At 42.6% G+C, this 17004-nt stretch overlaps 1 protein-coding gene across 1 annotated transcript; it reads left to right on the top strand.

Annotated features, from left to right (window-relative positions):
• Positions 1-11268: 11268 nt before the first annotated feature.
• LOC123063693 (vacuolar-processing enzyme gamma-isozyme) lies at positions 11269-16771 on the top strand. The gene is made up of 9 exons (XM_044487589.1): positions 11269-11562; positions 13636-13800; positions 14166-14322; positions 14489-14574; positions 14652-14851; positions 15202-15250; positions 15334-15546; positions 15676-15882; positions 16292-16771. Exons 1-9 carry the CDS (start codon positions 11395-11397, stop codon positions 16472-16474), a joined length of 1428 nt encoding a protein of 475 aa, XP_044343524.1. The 5' UTR covers positions 11269-11394; the 3' UTR covers positions 16475-16771.
• Positions 16772-17004: the final 233 nt, after the last annotated feature.

Below are 17004 nucleotides of genomic sequence, written 5' to 3'. Positions count from 1 at the left end.
CATTTGTTTGATGTTTTTCGACAGCCACAACAAAATCTGTCTTTTCAAAACTTTTGTTTGTTTTGTGTGCATTCCTCTCTCTTGATCTCTCTTATCTCACCCCAAACCCATGGACCCAATAGAGGATGAATGAAGATGAGCTTATATTTTCTGGACCGATGAGTCAATTGGAGACAGACCAATGGATTCAGAACATGGAGGATCATATGGAGAACAACCCTATAATCGGAAAGGATATGGCCCAGCATGCTCTTCAATGCTTTGAAAGAGGTGCTGCTACTTGGTGGAGGATGTACCAAACCATCAATGGATGGCAAGGAGTAACCACTTGGAAAGAATTTAAGTTGACTTTGCTAAAGTCTCAGTTTGTGTCCCAGAAATTGAAGCCTTATGGAAAAGACATGAAGAAACCTTGTGCATGCAAGATTTGTGGAGAAATCGGACACAACCATAAAGAACACAAGGATGAATGCCCAAATTGCGAAGGAAGTCACCCAGCTGAAGAATGCCCAACTAGGCAGATCACTTGTTTCTTGTGTGAAGGGACTACCCACTATCCTGCTCAGTGTCACCTTTACCCCATGGTACAAAGAACCATCCAGCAGAAGGAAGAAGCAATGAAAGGAGCTCTTATGGAAAGTTTAGAAGAACTTGTGATGAAGAAAGAGGTGGAGGACACACCCAAAGAAGAACCAATTAAACCCTACACCAAGTCTTGCTATTCATGTGGAGAAGAAGGACACATCTCCCAGAATTGTATGAATGGGGATCTAGTAGAATTCCCGGCTGAGGAAGTAGAGTATGACCCACAGGAAATAGAAGCCCTGATTGGAATGGAAAAGTCTAGAAAGAGAAGTAGATTGGATTCCAGGAAGGATCTGAGTCATGTCACCTGTTATGGGTGCAAGGAGTCAGGGCACTACCTCAACAAATGCCCAAAAAGGAAACCTCGAAACTTGTCAGATGTAATATGTTTCTGTTGTAATAAAGCAGGGCATTTTGCCAGAGGTTGTCCGAAGGAGAAGGAGACATGTGATAAGTAGTTGAGTTTGTAACAGAAGAAATATAGTCGTAGTAGTGAGAACATTTTCCTTTATATTGAGGTGTTGAGTTGAGGCATGTAATGGAAAACAGGAGATTGTAATAATTTGAGAATCAATAAAGTAGCATCGTTGGTGCTGATATGGATTTTATGAGCTATTACTCTATGAAGAAGGATTTTGACCATTTTGAGGATATGAGAAATATGGTCTATAGAATATTGGAGCATTTTAAGGGTGGTAGTACCCTGTAAGAACCGTTGACCCCTGGAAACGATAAGGATACTCCCCTGAGTGGATTTCGGACAAAATGAATACGAGTTTTGTCTCGATATGTGTGATGCCCCAAAAGTATGTTGGATGAAGTTGGAGACCGTCGGTTGTTTGGACCAAATGTGATCAAGGCGTCGGAAGAGAATGTTAAGTTGATTCGAGATAGACTGAAAGTAGCTCAGTCCAGGTAGAAGAGTTATGCAGACTCAAAAACTCAAGTAGGTAGTCTATGAAATTGGAGGCAGAGCATGTCTTCATGTGTCCCCTATGCGAGGAGTTAAACATATTGGAGTTAAGGGACAGTTAGCCCCGAGATTTGTAGGACCATACCGAATTTTGGAGCGTATGAGAGAAGTGGCCTACAAGTTTGAGTTACCCGAAGGACTGTCAGGAGTTCATGATGTGTTTCACATTTCCCAGTTGAAGAAGTGCCATGCAGAGATGGCCAATATTCCCCTGTAAGGACGCTAGACCGAGGAAAGGATAATGATGTTCCACGAAGTGGAATATGGACTTCATAAGTATAAGTTTTTATCTCGGTATGAGGGATATCCCATGAGGATGAAGAGATGAATTACCATTGGATATAAAGGAGGTATGATGTTGGAAATATGGAGCAATGGCAACCCCATGACAAGTCTGAGTACTCACGTCTTGGTTTGGTGCCAATAGAAGGAAGGAAGACAGTACAATTGGATGGATTTAAGAATACTAGGAAGTTGGAAGTTGGACTAATGATCAGTTGCCCGATGATAAGTTCAAGGACTACAAGTGATGAGATGGGCCATAACCCACAGGCTCCAGGACCTGCCAAGAAGCAAGCACATTCTTGCTGAAGGAAAAACCCTGGAAGTGGAATATACCTTTGTCCACAGACAATTTTATAGGAGTTTACGCAAAACCTGAGAGTTGTGAAGGAACGATAGATGTTTGCCTGGCTTGCAGAATCAATGGATTATCCGAACTTAGTTCGTCGACAAGAGAAATTCTGCAATGCTTGTGAGGAATGACCAAGTGTTAGTATGCGAGATTCACTAAACCGTATACCAGGTAATGATTTGGGTGCGGGATGGATTGATCACCATACCGGCTTACTCTTATTATTCGCCTTGATATATGGGATGGTAAATCTGAGTGACTCACCTACAGTAGAGAGACGACGATCAAAAACTCTGTTTAAACCTTAGAATGGTAATAAGAATTTTTCCCTTGTACACGGCAGCTTTTGCCAACCGTAGGTTATGCGGTGAGAATCAACCAAGACAGATTTCCTGCAGGAGAAACCATAAATTGTTGACCACCATGAGATATCGATAGTTGTTTAGTTTTGGCGCCCGACCCGTCAGCTACAAAGACCCAGTCGCGGAATAACCTTACCAAAATAAAAGGATAGAAGAACTGTGGAAAAGGTTATGCCACTACCAGAAGAGCTCAGAGAAGGAATTTTTCTCGAGGATCTGAGAAGACCGACACTGTTAACAATAAGGATGGAGTATATGAGTTTTCGATGGAGCTGTAACTATGCTTCTAAGGGTGGTAGCACCCCAGACACCGTGTGATGATCGATGGATTTTGAGAAGACCCCCAAACCCTAACCTTTTCTTGCTAGCCTCTCCGAATCTCGCGGACGAGATTCCTTTTAAGGGTGGTAGGTTTGTAACATCCCAAATTTTCAATTTGGAATGTTATACATTAGATCATCATGCATATCTTATTTTCTTGCTTTTTGGTCGATCCTAGAAATTTCACGCAACTCAAGGACCTTCGGAGAGAGTTGGAGATTTCGTTATTTTCATATTTGAGAGTTTTCTCGAATTTGAAAAGAGGATCATTTGATTTACTTATTTCATCTTCAATTATTTTTCCGATATCAAAAAAATAAGAGAGGGAATAATATGACTTTCCCAAAATATAGGAAAAATGAAGATTTAATAAATAGATCAATTTTGTTTTCCGGTGTTTGTTTGTTTTTCTTTGGATAGGGAAAAATGCGCGTTTTCGAAAATTGCATTTTAGGTCCGTAGAAAAGTTCATTTTGTTCGGCTCATTTTTAGGAGTCGGGGAAAATTTACTTTAGAAATTTTGGAGTTCGTTTAGATTTTCTTTTGTTTTGTTTTCTGCGCGCGAAACCGATTTAAAAAAAAAACAGGAGCCAGGCCAGCCGGGCCAAGGCCCAGGCCAGCCGCCGCCCCAGCTCCCTGTGCGCTAGCGCCAGGGGCTTCGCTCGCCGAGTCCCAGCGGGACTCCAGGAGCCGGCCGCCCCTCCCTTGTCCCTTGGCCAAGTCGGTAGCCCCTCCCCTTTCCTTTGTTTTGTTTTCCTATTCCTAGTCTATTTCTTGTCCCCTACCCCAAGTAACCCTTCCCCTCACCTATATAAATACGCCCACACCCCCCCTCCAAAACATCAAATCAAAAGCCCCTCTCCTCCCCAAGCCGCGCCCCACCCCGCGCCCCTCACCACCGCCGCCGCCGCCATAGCCGCGCCGCCCCTCACCCGCGCCGCCGCCCTTATGCATCGCCGCCGCCGCCCAACGCCGCCGTCGCCACCGTTCGCCCCACCTCGACGAGGTAGCCGCGCCGCGCCTCTCTTTTTCTCCCTCGGTTCAGTTTTCTTCTAAACCGTTCCGGTTCTTTTCTTAACCGTTCCGGTTTCTAGATCCGTTTTTTTTGTTTCAGTCTTTTTCCCCGAAAACCCTAGATCGGTTTTCGTTCTTCTTTCGGACCGTTCGTCTCAACGAACATGATCACCGATTTTTCCCCGGTTAACGACGCCCGTTCGTTTAACCGTTCCTCTCTTTCTTTTCGTCGGATTTATTTCGCGATCGTGATCTCAGATCTGATCTTCGTTCTAGTTTATCTTCTCGCCCGTTTATCGGAATCAGGTGATTCAAGCGCCTGGAGTTTCGTCTCAAAACCGTCGTTCCATCTAATCAACTTAAACAAGTTTTTGCCCCGGTAAAATTTGACTTAGATTCAACTTGCTAGAACCGAGTTGTTTTCTTCCGCCGTTTGTTTTCTGTTTCTTTGTTCGGTTCGTTATTTCTTTGCAACCGGAGTTCTTAAGTTGAACTATCTGGTTTGTTCTCTTGTTCGAGTTTTACTTGTGCATTAGATGAGTACTTATTGTGTGGTTACTATTGCTTGCTTACGATAGATTGACCAGAGTGTGACGAGTAGATCTATCAAGAGTTTTAAGTGTGAATCATCTTCATCTACATTGCAGGCAAGTTCACACTTTGATCACACATTTTCTACAACCCAGTTTTATTGCATTAGATCAATCCTCACACATTGCATGATTAGGATCTAATTAAATTGTGGGATGGGAAGTAGATGAGGTAGTACCTATTACCTGTTTATTATCAAACCGTTGGGAGTTACTTCTACGTTTGCTTATTATGCCATGCTATGCTAGTAGACGTGGATTGGGTGAGTGATATCCATGACAGATGTGAGTTGATAATTTTAATGGTTTATCTAAGGTGGCAACTTAAACACACATGTGGGTGGATTGAGGCACCTGATGTCTATCAGGACTTGCCTGTTTTATTTTGGACCGCCACCCAGGCTCAAAGGGATCATAAGATCTTTCATGCTAGAAACTTCCGTGTGCAGCCACAAGCCATTATGGGCTCTGGCATAGTTGACTAAGTTGTGCGAACTCTTACGGGTAGACTAGCAGATGTAGGGGAAAGTAGGTGTACCGGTCTACCCACATGTAAGGTGCTAGCGCTTCCGAAAGACTATGTCTCGGTCATCCGTCTTCTCAAACACCCTGCAGTGCGAGAAACCAAACGGAGGCGATCGAGTCTTGTGGGGAAAAGTGCGCAAACCTCTGCAGAGTGTATAAACTAATCATGATTAGCCGTGTCCCCGGTTATGGACAACTTGAGTATCTAGTACTTGAATATCATGTGAATCTCATCATGTTACTTCTAATTAATGTTGTTGGGTTTTTAATTATTTTTAATTGGGATTGAGAATGCTGTCAACCATTCTCAATGTTCAACAACCACCATGATAGTTAAATAAATTTATTCCTTTTCAGCAGGGAAAAATTGGCTTTACGCAAAAACCTTATAACCATAGAGCTTTTCCACCAGCCAAATATGCATGTAGTGATAGCCATTGTTCATCATTTTCTCTATGGTGTGAATTTGCCAGTACATTCAATGTACTGACCCGTTTCGGGCTGCAACGTCTTGTGTTGCAGGTTTCTTACGACGAGTAAGTGATACGTTAGGGTTACGATTTCTACACTCAACTTTACCGTTGGTGTTGATGGGAATCCACAACCTTGTTGATTCCGCTATTTGGATTGAGGTAATAGTATTTACGTTACTTTATACATGTGATTTACCTCTGTTATAAATCCTTCGAGTACTGTGTGTGTGTCAGCATACCAATCCAGGGATGACACCTAAGCACAGAGACTTGATCCATTCGGGTCGGGTCGCTACAAGATCTTTCTTCCTTCCACCAACAACTCCATCACCATCACACGCCACCTTGATTTGTATCTCATGAAATGGTTATGCCTTTGTAGCTCCAAGATTTAGGCTCTGAATACCAGATTGTTAGCAGCATGACCTATCCTATTCGATCTGTCTTGTGTAATTTGCTTGATTTAACCCGATTTCATAGAGAAACTGGTCAAAGGCTATCCACCCATCCCTCTCTCACCTCTGTTTGTGCTCACTACAACTTGGCCGATCAGTCATTTCTTCCTTGCCAAGTCCATAGCTAGATTAGTGTTTCTGCCCGTCCGTCATTAGATTACCCTTGTAGTTGTCAATAATTAACCTCATGCCATCGGTATGTGGAGAAAAATGATTCATTTTTTCTTCACAAGTCACTGCATCAGCCTTTGGTTTATTAAGCAGTGATCTACTAATGCACAACAAGCATATAGGCACCCACTGGTTATAGCCTCACCCTTCCACCGGAGAGACCCGAGTTTGATCCCAACTTAGACCACGTCACCCCCCCCCCCCCCCCCCCCACTCCCCTTTAAATTTTCAAAATATTCATATCTTACAAATCCTAACTCGAAATCTAACATGTTATATATGAAAATTCCTCGCACATTGCACAATCACCGACCCCTATATGATGATGTACACCAAACTATTGATACGAGGTTTATGTAAACGAGTGGCTTAACATTGATTTCCATATTGTTCGAAATTGTGCCCATAAAGTTTTTTTTAAATAATATTGATGTTGATATGCAACCTTGAGTATTTGGTATGCATGTCCTTATAAATTGCTTGTTGTTGGTGGAACTGTCTAACATGTTTGCAACCAAATTAAATCCAAACTTCTTATACAGTTGCACACATATATTAGCAAGACAAAAATAATGCTCTTATGCACAAACTATTGTTGAGTACTAAAATGTACTTCTCTATTTTCATTCTAATGCAATACTTGTTGGGCATCACTAAGGATTAACCACAACAAAGGCGTAAAGATATATCGTCAACTAGGTAGATATTTTTGTTGTCTAACAAATTGGAAACACCTTGAGTACACTTCAAAAATCATTCCACATTTATGTTTTTGCGCGGCATCACTTATCATATTGTTTGTCATGCGGCATCATGAAAGATTTCAATGGATTTTCTCATGTCGCCGGGTGTGTGTACGAGGGATGATTTTTTTTTCCCGATGCAAGGCACGGGCATGTTTGCTAGCAACGCTAATGCGATTACAAGGCAAGTAGCCCATTCCTGGCTTGCAAGCCAACGCGGCCATCACGTCTCCCTCTTGGGCCAGGAATTCGACCCATTTCTTGTACTTGGTGATGTAGAGGAAGTAGCGCTCCTGACAGCTAACCAAGTCTTTTTCGCTCGTTAAGCTTAACACGGTTCTGAATACAACGGGATGAGTGGAGGAGAGTAGGGACTGGGGAAATATGTTAATTTGCGAAGGAGATTGAGTGGGATGTAGAGGAAGTAGCGACCCAATCTTGTGCCTGAGAGAGAGAGAGAGAGAGAGAGAGAGAGCTAGGTTAGGAGGTGGGCTTCTAGTCTTCTACCGGGTTGGTGCCCCTGCCGTACGTATCCCCCTGACGTGTCGGGCGCGTATCAGGCATATCGGCCAAGTTTTGTACACCAATACAGCAGATTGAGTAGGCACAAGATTGAATCAAGCGATCACACGAGCACGTTGCCACTGCCACTGCCTGGAATCGATTCACTGCCGCCTGTAGTCGCCACCACCACCTATTAACTCATTTCCCCATTCCCTGCTCTCCTCCACTCATCCCGTGTTGTCGCCTCTTGCATGCAAGGTTTTGGTTACCGAATGAGGCATTTTTACCAAGGAGGACTGGTAAACGTGGTTACCACGGTTACCGAAAAATACCGAGAATATTTCAAATGAATTTTATAGTTGAATTTTGAATTCAAATAAATGAATGGACGGACATTTGAAAGAGACCTCTCAAAACAGGAACTAGGTTGTTACAGACATGCCACAACCAACTCTCATGACATTAATTAGATCCCACGTACTTTACTACAAATCGAGTGTCTAAATTTGAAAAAAAAATCAAAAAGTTGGTATTTTTTGCCCGATATGGGGATTTACGGGGGGGGGGGGGGGGCACGGAAATACACGGTAACCAAAACCTTGCTTGCATGTTGTGCTCCGTCGCGGTTTCCGCTGGGTGCTTGCTTATTTTTACAAAAATGCAGTCGGCGTGGCTTTTCATTGCAATTGGGGGGGGGGGGGGGGGGGGGGGGGGGGGGGGGGACAGGGTACTAGTCAGGTTCTCTGGGTTTTAACAGCAATGAGCTTGCCTTGCATCGTCCTGCAGTCAGCCAGACAGCCGCTTCCTCGGTTATCTTTTCCACCTGGGCCGTAGCAGTGGACGGCTGGTTTCTGAAAATTCTGGCGTTGCGTTCGCTCCATGTAGACCAGACTAATTGTACCAGGGAGCTCCATTGTTTCCTCTCATTGCCGGATAGCTAGCTTGTGGTGTGCTTCGTCCATTCTGCCAGCGATGTAGTTGTTGTGGGAGAAAGGGCCGCCGGAATGTTGCTCCGTCGTAGGATGGCTTGTCATACTATGATCGTGTAGGGGCACGAGGCCAGCAGGTGCACTGCGTCTTCCGGTTGGACAGCTCAGAGCGCGCAAGCCAGGTCGTGTGGCCATCCCTTTTTTGTAAGCACGTCGGCAGTATTTCGTCGGCCTTCAACACGAAATCGACAAATCCCTGCCCTGTAGCATCCCTCAAACTGAATGAGGTAGGCAGATCTCGAGGTGTATGTTCCACTCGTTGTCCACTTCAGGGTGCTTGCTTGTGTTGTGTTCGTGCTTGATGACTTGCTTGTGTTGATGGCATTCTGAGTGCTGACTTGCTGCCGCTCTAGTGTTTGGCTGCTTTGCTTTGCTGCATAATTTTGTTGCGCTGACGTACTAATGTTGCTATTGTTCAGACTAGGGAGTAAACCAGAAGCAAATGCGCGCGTTGCCACACCATTTTTGTTCTCTGTCATTGTAGCTTGTACATGTAGAATCATTTTTGTTCTTTGTCATTTTATATATCTTCTAATAAATTCGATAGGTCAATAATATAAACTACATTGTAGAGTGTACCATTAACTTTGTTTTCGAAGAAAGAATAACTGTCCTAAACTGTAATTTGTTTTCTTTTCATCTAAAACATTAATTAGAGGTAGCAAAGTAACTTATAGAACTTGAAGAGCATATCATTTTTTTGAGGAAAAGGAGGATGAACCCCGGCCTTTGCATTTGGGCAATGCATGCAGCTAGCGATTTAGTTGTTGTTGTGGGAGAAAGGGCACCTTCCACCACTAGGCCTTTTAAGGGCACCGTTAATATTTAATTAAATATAAAAGCCCTGTAACAATTACTAGAGCCTTTTATATATAATTTAACATCATCGGAAACATTTTCCACCTATATATTTTTATCGGTAATACTTGGTATTGCCCGATAAACTCTGAAACCCTTCCGGTGACCCCAAAACGCTTTCGGTTCCTCTCAAAACTGCTTCGAATATTAATGAAACAATTCCACAAATAAATTCTCGATACTTTCGTCCTCCTAGCTAGTGGTTTCTACTCGATCAAATCATGATCTACGTTGGTGGTATGATTTCGCCGGTTAATGTTGCCTTCTAGAAAGTGTTGTGCTCCCACCCACCCCCCAAAAAATCATGTGTTTCTTTGGCTGTTGGTTAATAACAAAGTTGTAACTAGAGAAAATTTAGGCAAGCGTAGGACTATTGTTGACGCCTCATGTTTATTTTGTAATGAAACTGAAATGGTTCAACAGATCCGGTTGTCATGTTGGTCTGCCCCCTTCATTAATCCATCATGAAGAGTAAGAAAATTGGTGAAGCGGTATCTGAACATGGTATGTCTTGAAACTTCTACTATTGGTTGAGCAAAGATAGGATAATGAACTTGAAGATGTGGGTCAAAGGAATTGCAGTATTCCTTTTGCTATAGAAGTAGAAAAAATTGAGGGTTAGAACCGTGGGTTTCTAGCATAAGTAGTATGATTACACTATTGCCGTCTAGTGCACACATGGGCAGGTAGGATATGGTGCACACCAGATCTGAGGAGGCGACACAATCCAGAAAGGCGGAGGCGTTCCAACTGAATTCCAGCATTGGCTTGGACCAAGGCCTAGACGAGTAGACGTGGACTTGAAGGCGGAGGGACGAGGGTGACCAGAAGTTGTGACAACAATGGAAGCGACGATGTTGACGACGGCAATCTTGGCACGCATCTCTGCTACTACCGTGCCCCAGTCTAGCTGTACCTCGTTGTCGTGCCAATTCACTGCAACTTCTATACTCCAAGAAAGATTGCAGGTAACATACTTCCATGAATTGATCAATGTCGTCGTTCCAAAATGTTACCCATAGAATTTCCAAGCATAACCACATATTGTTGTACTGGAATTTTTTGCAATGTTACAAATCCAACCAATGAAATAATTATAATATTATATGTGTGTGTTAAAATACATTCTGTGGACTATAACTACATCCACATCAATGGGCAAGTATTTACATTGTAGGAATAAATAAAAAAGAAATTGCTAAGAATACATCATGGAAAACCACTTTAGGTCCACTCACCTTGGGACAAAATCATTGATACTGCGTGGTTTTGTGGATTTTCTACTCAAGACAGGTAACTAGAAGTATTTTTAAAGACATGGCCAATTCAATTTTTCACACTATTTTCTTACTTTAAAATGCTTATAAGGTGCTGGAACAAACAACCACACAATCATGTAACATATTGCATAAATGTGTGGCGCCGTGTCAAAATAGAAGACACGGACCTATGAAAGTCTTGAACCATGCTTATTGGCTCAGGAGCATGTCTATTTTTTCTCCCGTTGCAATGCACAGGCATGTTTGCTAGTCAGTTAAAAAAATACGAGCATTAGCATCAAGTCTAGTATTTGAACCCTGATGGGCCGATCGAGGATACCATTATTCTTCTAACCATCTAACAATAGGTTATTGGTTCACGTCCTCACCCAAATCTAGTCTAGTCTAGTTCTTTAAAGGAGTCCGAAAATAATGTGCAACGATCTAGACGTGACACAACTTAGCAGGTAGCTGTAGGCGATCTGGCCCCAGTTAAATTAGGTAGTACATACGCCGGTGACCGTGACGTGAACGGACGAGAGAGAGAGAGAGAGAGAGAGAGAGATTCCTAGCCAGCCATAGGGCCGGACGCGCCAGCTAATTTGAGTTGGTTGGTCTAGGCTGCTAACACGCGCGCAACAAACCAAATGCTGCTGGCACGCTCGGTGGAGCTTCCAAGTGACGGCTGATATTTGTCCGAGGAGCAGAAGACACACGTAGCAGGTCGGCAAGAATCGCAACCAATCGGCCATGGACGGCGCTGCTACGTCCGACGCGGACAGGTGACTGAACCATCAGTAGTGGGTGGTAGGCGTTCGCTTTGCCCAAATGCATCAATAAGAAAAGATATATCCCCTGTGGCGCCGGCGCCGGCGCATAATAAAAGGAGAAGTTTCTTTCGCTTATTCTGGAATCCGAACCCCAACCACCATTCATCCATGGCGATGACGTCGTCCTTCCGCCTCCTTCCCCTCGCGCTGCTGCTCCTCCTGCTCGCCATGGCGCACGCGCGGCTGCAGCCCACCATCCGGCTGCCGTCGGACGACGGGACCAGGTGGGCCGTCCTCGTCGCCGGCTCCAACGGCTACTACAACTACCGCCATCAGGTGCGCACGCTCTATCATGGATTCTACTCTTTGCTCGTTCGCGTCTCATCCCGCCCGCTCCAGTTTTCTCTTCCTGTCGATTAACCTGGGAAAGTAGTGGCTCGTCTATGCTGTTCAAGAGCTACGAGATCGATGAGCCAAATTTGGAGCTATGCACGATCGTCTTCGTCTAGCAGTCTAGGTAGGCACCAAGTTGTCACTGAACCTGAACTATAATACGGCTGGTGGTGATCATAGGATCACCGGCTCATCATAGAGCTCCGTATGTTGTGTACGTGGCACCCTGTTGACCAATCAAACGGTCCACATAGCAAAAAAGTGTTGTCCTGTCAGCTGACAGCTCTCTCTATCCGTGCGGGGCCTGTCTGTCAACGGTAGAAGAAATAGATAAGTGGTGCAAAAGAATCCGGGATCATTTTGTTACTGAGTTATATGGCAATGGCCAAGTGTTTCAATAGCTATATATATCTATATCTATCTATATATGTACCTACTAATAAATCAAGGTGTGTTTTGATAATTTTTTTATCCGTTGTTCAATGTCGAAAAGAATTTTTTTTATCCGAGGTGGTACTAAATTCTTATGCGTTTGTCTGCTAGAAAAAGAATGTTCGTATGTGGGCAGCGGGATGTGGCCCAGCGAAGCCAGCCCACTTATTTTTTTACCCATGCAACTGGGAAAATTCTATTTTTCCGCACAAGATGACAAATAGTCGGAGTTTCGCACAGAACAACCAATAATGGACTGACCCATTTTTCTATGTTTCTGTGTTTTATTTCTATTTTTATTCTCCTGTCCCTATCTCTTTTTTTCTTCCAAGTTTATTTTATTTTTCAAATTGTTTTCGTAAATTAAAAATTCTCAAATAAAAACTAAGTTTTGGAAAATATTCAGAATTCCAAAATTTAGGTTGCTATTTTGAAAAATAGTCGGAACTTGCAAAATGTTTCCTATTTTTTCAAAAAACTTTTATTGTTCAAGATTTTTAAAAATAAAATGCATTTCAAAAAATGCTCCAAATTCAAAAAATAATCTTGTTTTAGTGAATTTTTCACCATTATAAATAATGTTCATGTATAAAAGATACATATTTTCTAAAAATCTTATGAATTTTCAAAACATGTTCCCATTTTAAAAAAATGTTCGCAAATTCAAGTAATGTTCATGTTTTCATTAAAAAGCTGGTGTTCTAGGAAAATGTTTGTGAATTTTAAAAGATGTCCCCTTTCATATTTTGTTTGAGTTTTCTCAAAAATGTACATAATTTTTAAAAAACTATTCAGGATTTAAAAAATTGTTCATGTTTCCTAGAATATTCAGAAACTTCATACCTTAAAGTCCCCTCGATTGTAAGGATTGAAAGAAAAGTAGATTGAATAACTCATGGGCCTTCTCTGGCGTACGATGACGTAATAAAACTCTTAAATGTCCTCGATCAATGAATGGAGAAATAGCGGATTGATTCCTTCGCAACAACGAAACCGAGAAGCTAAATGTTCTTTTTTTGTGTGCATACAGGGTTTTGCTTGCATATATAATTCTCACTGACTTTAAATGCATACTATTTATTTCCCATCGCAACGCACGGGCATATGTGCTAGTTATAATTAATTATAGGTTAACGATTGAATGGAGGGAAGGTGTGCCCAAGTCCCAAATAATTGTGCATATTTTATTTTATTTTATTTTGCATCAATCTCGGAGAGAATTCGCACAGATCATATCTCTGGAGACAATCAGCCCGCCGTGTGGCCATGATTTCTCCGACATCATTACTGTGGGCCCATGAGTCAGGGTATGCCCCTAAATTACTGTTCACATAGGCCTACAACCCTGGCACAAATCTCAATGCAACCAGCACACATGCAAACGGTCCAAATAAAGGTTACAATGCACCTAGGTTTAGAAAATCCACTCTCAAAATTCTAATTCTTTTGTCTGCATAGCTGTAGGAATAGGTCAGAAAAAGTGTTCCGTGTTCGTTTGGTGTTGCTGCCTATCTCATAGTTCGTTTTGTTGACGACAATGAATAGTTTGTTTTAATTTGTGGACCAAAACTTTGCACTTTGCAGGCGGATATTTGCCATGCCTACCAAATATTGAAGAAGGGTGGTCTCAAGGATGAGAACATCATCGTCTTCATGTACGATGACATTGCGCACAACCTGGAGAACCCGAGGCCGGGCGTCATCATCAACCACCCCCAGGGTGGAGATGTCTATGCTGGGGTCCCTAAGGTAATCATGCATGAGTCTTCATGGAAAACATTCCAGTATTTGTTGATGTAGTAAAAAACTAAGAGTGGTATAGCTTACCTTATGGGATGATACAAATTGTTGGATGGTTGCAGAAAAATGTGAATATGGTATTACTCTAGAAATTACACGAACAGAAATTTCAATGGCAGTTTGTACCGCATTGAAAATGATTAAATGCCTAAATTGCGATCAGTCTTTATGAAATTTCCCAGTTGGTCTTTGATGTCAAAGTTCTATGTGATAATGTCAACATCTTGATGGAATGAACCAATTTATTCCAATGATCATGCACTCCTATCCAGTATCCACAATTTTCTGTCTGTTTGACTGAATCTCCACTGTAGGACTACACTGGGAAGGAGGTTAATGTCAAGAACTTGTTTGCTGTCCTGCTCGGTAATAAAACCGCTGTGAGTGGTGGGAGCGGCAAAGTCGTGGACAGTGGCCCTAATGATCACATTTTTGTGTTTTACAGTGACCATGGGGGTCCTGGGGTCATTGGTCAGTATTCAGAACCTGCCATTCTTTTATTGTCTTCTTTCGAGATTTTAGTATCTAAAACCAGTCAGAACAGATTTTTCATATAAATGCAGACGTACATACAAATCTAGACATGCACAATTACCTTATTATTGTCATGGTTTTTCTGTTCTGGTAAAACTTCCAGGGATGCCTACCTATCCATACGTTTACGGTGACGATCTTGTAGATGTCCTGAAGAAAAAGCACGCTGCTGGAACCTACAAAAGCCTGGTTCCCCATCGTCCTTTGGTTATTTTTGCTCGGCACTGTTTGCTGGTTAAAGCAATGGCCTGACTCTTATTTTGTAGGTATTTTATCTTGAAGCCTGTGAAGCTGGGAGCGTCTTTGAGGGGCTTCTGCCAAATGACATCGGTGTCTATGCGACCACCGCGTCGAACGCAGAGGAGAGCAGTTGGGGAACGTATTGCCCTGGCGAGTACCCCAGCCCTCCGTCCGAATATGACACCTGCTTGGGCGACCTGTACAGCATTTCTTGGATGGAAGACAGGTATCCCGCTTTGTTGTACCATGTTTTCCATTCGTTCACATGCTAAAATCATGGTTTGATACGGTCAGTTCGAACACACATGACTCATATCTGTTAGTACTTTCTGGTACCGTACAGGTGTGTCGTTTCAAAATGATTAACTAGTAACTGGTACGGCACTTATCAAACTGCACTAGAATAAAATGTCACCTATATGTTATCATGTTGGCTGCCATGGTAGTAACTGTTGCATTCAGCACTTTATAGTTGAACCCTGAGTCAAAATCCTTGGGTCATTTGTTTGAAAGGAACTAGGTTTTTTGTTATGGTTCTTATGTGCTCAAATAACATGCAACTTTCAATGTTGACAGTGATGTACACAATCTGAGAACTGAATCTCTCAAGCAGCAGTATGACTTGGTAAGTGCTTAAATTTCCAAAAAAAAAACTTATTAATCTTGGAGCAGTTCCTTCCCAACAACACTAAATTAATGGTTGAGCAGGTCAAGAAGAGAACGGCAGCTCAGGACTCATACAGCTATGGTTCCCATGTGATGCAATACGGTTCTTTGGATCTGAATGATCAACATCTCTTCTTGTACATTGGGTCAAATCCTGCTAACGACAACACTACATTTGTTGAAGATAACTCACTGCCGTCCTTCTCAAGAGCTGTTAATCAGAGGGATGCTGATCTTGTCTATTTCTGGCGCAAGGTTCGTAATTATATCATGAGAAATATCTCATGCTACTTTACCCAGAACAATAGAGTATTCATAATAAACTCAGTAAAAAAAAGATGGATAAACTAACTGATTTCTCTCTTTCTTTTGTTCTGCATGTAGTACCAGAAATTGGCTGAGAGCTCCCCTGAGAAAAACGATGCTCGGAAGCAATTGCTCGAGATGATGGGTCATAGATCTCATATTGACAACAGCGTCGAGCTGATTGGAAACCTTCTGTTTGGTTTTGCGGATGGTCCAATGGTTCTAAAGACTGTTCGCCCAGCTGGCGAGCCTCTTGCTGATGACTGGAGTTGTCTCAAGTCTACGGTAAGGATCTATTTGACATCGTTTTGCTTGCTCATCTATCAACATCTCTTATCTTACTTGTGCTTCTGTTGTGTTTTTTATATTGCCTATTGGTCATGTGTTAATTGTCTGGAACTACTGGGACCAAATTCTGTAGATAAAATTGTTGTTATTGGTTTACTGACAAATAGACACAATAGAATATATCCCAATAGTACTGGAATAACGGGATATATACTCTGGACTGATATTATTCAGGATCGATATTTTCTGGATTGAAACTTTGGTTCTTCACTTCGACATATTGCCAGCTCTCTATACATACATACACGTGTCATATGGAATATACTATAATTAATGCGGTTACAGCATGTAATTTCTTCTGCCCCTGTTGTGCATATGACTAATCTTATGTCATCCCTTTCTTCAGGTGCGTGCATTTGAATCACAATGTGGCTCGTTGGCGCAGTATGGAATGAAGCACATGCGGTCCTTTGCAAACATCTGCAATGCCGGCATCCTTCCTGAAGCGATGGTGAAGATGGCTGCTCAGGCATGCACCAGCATCCCAACCAACCCCTGGAGTGCCACACACAATGGTTTTAGTGCTTAAACCATAGGTCAAGCAACTTGGCTACTATGTCAGCTATTGTACCATATACCAAAGTCCCTTCCTATTCACACAGGGTCAGTAGTGCTTGAACGAACCTTAGATGAATATGAATTATGCCATTACTTCAGCTATTCCCACCACACCAAATTACTCTTCCGTGTGCCCCGACTTATATTGTACATACACTATAGTAGGAAGGTGATTTCCTGTGATTGATGTACATATTCGTGATAGCTTGTGATCAGATGTGTAGCTCACAATTACATATATGAAGAATGCAAGCGCTGCTATTTTCTACGTAGATTGAGTAATCTCATAGTACTATGAGCTGCTATTTTCCCATCCATTTGAAGCCCTGCAGCTACGTAGACAGCAGGACATTAAATGAAACGATATACTTATGAATAAGACTGTGATTATGTGCTGAAGGAGGTTCGGTGAGTCTCCACTACCGGAACAGGGCCATACCCCGACGGCCAGAACAATGCCGACGGCCCCCGTCGGCTTCTCCGGAGATATGCCGACAGCCT

This window comes from Triticum aestivum, chromosome 3A, assembly GCF_018294505.1.
Source record: "Triticum aestivum cultivar Chinese Spring chromosome 3A, IWGSC CS RefSeq v2.1, whole genome shotgun sequence".
Classification (NCBI taxonomy): domain Eukaryota; kingdom Viridiplantae; phylum Streptophyta; class Magnoliopsida; order Poales; family Poaceae; genus Triticum; species Triticum aestivum.
Note: the sequence above shows the minus strand (reverse complement) of the source record. Positions and strands in the feature narration are given on the sequence as shown.

What these genes read in the sequence shown, in the direction of transcription:
- LOC123063693 (XM_044487589.1), top strand. Translation starts at nt 11,395, where the DNA reads ATGGCGATGACGTCGTCCTTCCGCCTCCTTCCCCTCGCGCTGCTGCTC. An exon ending in TCTATGCTGGGGTCCCTAAG is followed by an intron (nt 13,801 to 14,165) that starts GTAATCATGCAT and finishes TCTCCACTGTAG; the next exon opens with GACTACACTGGGAAGGAGGT. An exon ending in TGGGGGTCCTGGGGTCATTG is followed by an intron (nt 14,323 to 14,488) that starts GTCAGTATTCAG and finishes TAAAACTTCCAG; the next exon opens with GGATGCCTACCTATCCATAC.